The sequence below is a fragment of the Plectropomus leopardus genome, unplaced genomic scaffold (assembly GCF_008729295.1).
Source record: "Plectropomus leopardus isolate mb unplaced genomic scaffold, YSFRI_Pleo_2.0 unplaced_scaffold26596, whole genome shotgun sequence".
Lineage (NCBI taxonomy): Eukaryota > Metazoa > Chordata > Actinopteri > Perciformes > Serranidae > Plectropomus > Plectropomus leopardus.
Window position 1 is genome coordinate 1 of NW_024628930.1, and position 4,096 is coordinate 4,096.

Genomic DNA, 4,096 nt, shown 5'->3' on the forward strand with positions numbered 1-4,096 from the left:
ATGCTATATTGTTCTGTACTGTATTGTACTATACTGTACTATACCATACTTAATTATAATTTTAATAATTATTATTTCTTGATGTTTTAATTTTAATTCTAATTAATTTTTCTACAACTAAAAACCCAAAGAAATGATTGCGAGAGACTTGAGAAATGTCTTCAGTCTGTCTAACTGACACGCTCGGGGGGCGTGGTTTGTGTTACTGAGCGCGCTCAGTGGTCACACCTCGGCCCACCTGAGACTGAAAACGCTTCTCCCTCGTTAACCAATCAGCTCGTTAACAGCCGCCCACTGAACAATTAGACGACTGTGACTTCATTAGGCCGCCGCACATTCATTTGGCTGCTAATTAGTCACACACTCCCACTGGAAAAGACACACACACACACACACACACACAAACAGCTGTCTGACAGATGTTTAAATCTTCAGCCTCGCCTCAAATAAACAAAGAGATTATTTTATTTTTTAGTTTTTATGTTGAATATCTTCTAACTTGTGTTGTTTCTTCTTCTCTCCTCTTCATCATTGATCCTCCTCCTCCTGCTCCTCCTCCTCCTGCTCCTCCTCCTCCTCCTCCTCCTGCTCCTCCTGCTCCTCCTCCTGTTCCTCCTCCTCCAGGTGCCAGTCCTTCTGCCAGTAAGGGCTCCCTGGTGGCGGTGACCTTTGGCTCTCGCCACGGCGGCCCGTGGTCGGGTCGGATTGTGGAGTATCAGAATGAGTCTGTGATCCTGGGCATCACGCCGACGCCCACCGCCATCGTGGGAAAGTACCGTACGTACGTGGCCATCATGGCGGGAAATGGCATGCAGCGCACCAAGAGGGACACGACCACCGACATGTACCTGCTGTTCAACGCCTGGTGTCCGGGTACGAACGCCTCCACTGCCCCCTACAGGCGGAGACAGTTACCGCTTTAATATTACTCATATTTCTCTGCACACAACATGTGCTTTTTTAAAGTCAAGCTTTAAAAAATATTACATTAATATGATTTTCTACTTTCATGGACTTCATTTTTTAACCAACATCAGTCCTAATCATAAATATTGATTATTCATGAATCTGTGTCTCTGTTTGCAGAGGACCCTGTGTTTCTCCCCAATGAGGCAGAGCGCTTTGAGTACGTCCTCAACGACTACGGGATGATCTACCAGGGTTCAGTCGGAGCTGTTTCACACCGCGACTGGGTGTACGGACAGGTAAACACACACACACGTACATTATCACAAATCATAAAGAATGAACTTGACGTGTTATTATCTCCGTGCAGTTTGAGCGCGGCATTTTGGACGCCTGCATTTACATCCTGGACTGTTCTCGGATGCCGATCTACGACCGAGGAAACTGCATCAAAGTGGTCAGGATAGGATCCTCCATGGTGAGAACACAGACTGTCACCTGCACTGTCCCATTTAAAAAAGGTTCATTTCGCATTTTTATCTCAGCCGGCTCGGACCAGAGTGAAATATCTCAACAGCTGTCAGATCCCGTGAAAAATATTTCACCCAAAGCATGCAAACGTGTCTTCTGTTACCAGATAATGCTGGACAAAGTAAACCGATGAGCTCTCTCACGTCCTCCTTTAGATGAACTCTCAGGACGACAGAGGGGTGTGTGTTGGAAACTGGAGTGACGACTACTCCATGGGCAGGTCCCCGACATCTTGGACAGGCAGCGTCAAGATCCTGCTGCAGTACGCCAACACCGGAGTCCCCGTCTGCTACGCCCAGTGCTGGGTGTTCGCCGGAGTCCTGAACACCTGTAAGAACGCGTACTGTCCTCGGGATACTCTTTAGAGATGTTCAGGTAGTGTCGAATATAAGTGGACTCATGAAGAGACCTGCAGAGCGTGGAGAGAGCATGTTTTTGCAACCAGGAAGAGATGCTAAAAACACACAAAGAGACACAAAATAACACAAAGAGACAAAAAATTACAAAAGACTCTAAAACTAATACAAAGAGACACAAAACTACCACAAAAAGACTTCTGTGTATATATGACAATATGTTTTTCCTGTTTAAAATATATACAGTGGAGTAGTTTTTTGCCCAACATATACATACAAGACATTGTGTCCTGTTTACAACATATTCTCTCTTATGTATGAGATATACGATATTATCTCCTATGTACAACATATTATCACCTACATAGGAGATTCATGTCCTATGTACAAGATTTTATCTCTTACTTATGATTTATCTCCTACATACAAGACATTATCTTCTACATACAAGATGTTATCTCCTATATGTGAGATATGTCCTTTGTACGTGTCATTATCTCCAGTGTACAGGATATTGTCTCCTACATATGAGATATTATCTCCTATGTATGAAATATCGCCTACGTACAGGACATTAGCTCCTATGCACACGATATTATCTTCTATGTACAAGATATCGTCTCCTACATAGATGTTATCTCCTAGGTACAAAATCTCCTTTGTAAAAGATATTATCCCCTATGTATGAGATATGTCCTATGTGCAAAACATTAACTGCTACGTCTAAGAACGAAATGTCTCCTACTTAGGAGATAAACTTTGAACAATGTTTTCCAAAATTTAACTGCTGCTCAGGGTTTCCATACAAAATTGCTCTCAAGTACAGTATTTATGTCAATATAATTATTTCCCACCACAGTAATTTCTCATATCATTTTTTAAATTAGATGTAAAATTTAAATTAGATGTAAAAAAAAGCTTTATTAGTTGATATTTTGAAATATTTGACGTTAATAATTTAAATATTTAATATCTGTGCAGTCCTGCGCTGCCTTGGCATCCCGGCGAGGGTCATCACCAACTTCTCTTCAGCTCATGACAACACGGGCAACCTGAAGACCGACCTCATCTGCAAACCCGATGGCTCGCCGGACGAGCGCCACACCAGAGACTCCATCTGGTTAGACATATTGACACAATGTCAACAAGGGGGAGACACAAAGTGACTACAAAAAGACAAATAAGAAAGATATCAAAGAGGACAAAAACTACTACAAAGAGACAGAAAATGAGACGGAAACACACAGAGACACAAAACTACCACAAAGTGACCTAAAAAACAGAGACACAAAATTACCACAAAGAGACACAAAATTACCACAGAGAGACACAAAGAAACATAAATTCACCACAAAGAGACACAAAGTTACTACAAAAAGACACACAAAGACACACAAAGTGACCACAAAAAGACAGAAAACAACTACAAAGAGAAGCAAAATTACCACAAAAAGACACAAAGAGACACAAAATGAGTACAGAAAGGCACAACTAGACAAAGAAAAACTAAATAAAGTCACACAAAACTAACACACAGACACACAAAGTTTCTACAAAGAGACAAAAAAATGACCAAAAAAAGACATAAGTATGTAAAAACATGTCGTCGTTACAGCGGCACCTCACAAATATAAAAAAGTGACTCAAGTACTAAAACAAAAGGTACTGAAGTTCTAAATACCCAGTTAAAGTACCTGGAATTTATACTTAAGTACACTTGAGTAAATGTCTCTGCACCACCTCAGAGGACGCAGTAATCAGGAGTAAAATCACAGTATTAAAACGTGTGTAATGTACGGTCAGCAGACTGAACTCACGTCCTAAAAGCAGGTCTCCTCTGCAGGAACTACCACTGCTGGAACGAGGTGTTCATCACACGCCAAGACCTGCCGCCCGGACTCGGAGGATGGCAGGTGGTGGACGCCACACCGCAGGAGACCAGCGATGGTAGGACACACAGACAGACAGAGACAGATGGACACATCAGCAGACAGGTGGACAATAAACCATGTGTTTGCTCTACAGGACATTATCGCTGCGGTCCGGCTCCGGTCATCGCCATCAAGGATGGGCTGCTGTGTCACCCGTATGACGCCGGATTCGTCTTCGCTGAGGTTAGTTTTCACCGTTATTTCATACCGATGTTGGATCAGTGTTTTGCCGCCTCAGTGGTCAGGTTTGTTATGGACACAGGTGCACAAGGACTAGGTGAGTAAAAAAGAGTCCAGGTTTTCCCGAGAAAAATCGTATGAATAAAATAAAATAAAATAAAATAAAATAACATAAAATAAAATAAAATAAAA

At 42.1% G+C, this 4,096-nt stretch overlaps 1 protein-coding gene across 1 annotated transcript; it reads left to right on the plus strand.

Moving 5' to 3' along the window:
* Positions 1 to 624: 624 nt before the first annotated feature.
* LOC121966998 (coagulation factor XIII A chain-like) lies at positions 625 to 3,907 on the plus strand (the record flags this gene model as incomplete). Its single annotated transcript, XM_042517059.1, has 7 exons — positions 625 to 873; positions 1,087 to 1,205; positions 1,277 to 1,384; positions 1,593 to 1,767; positions 2,775 to 2,913; positions 3,637 to 3,740; positions 3,819 to 3,907. Coding segments are annotated over 7 exons (983 nt in total), but the record flags the coding sequence as incomplete, so codon positions are not given.
* Positions 3,908 to 4,096: the final 189 nt, after the last annotated feature.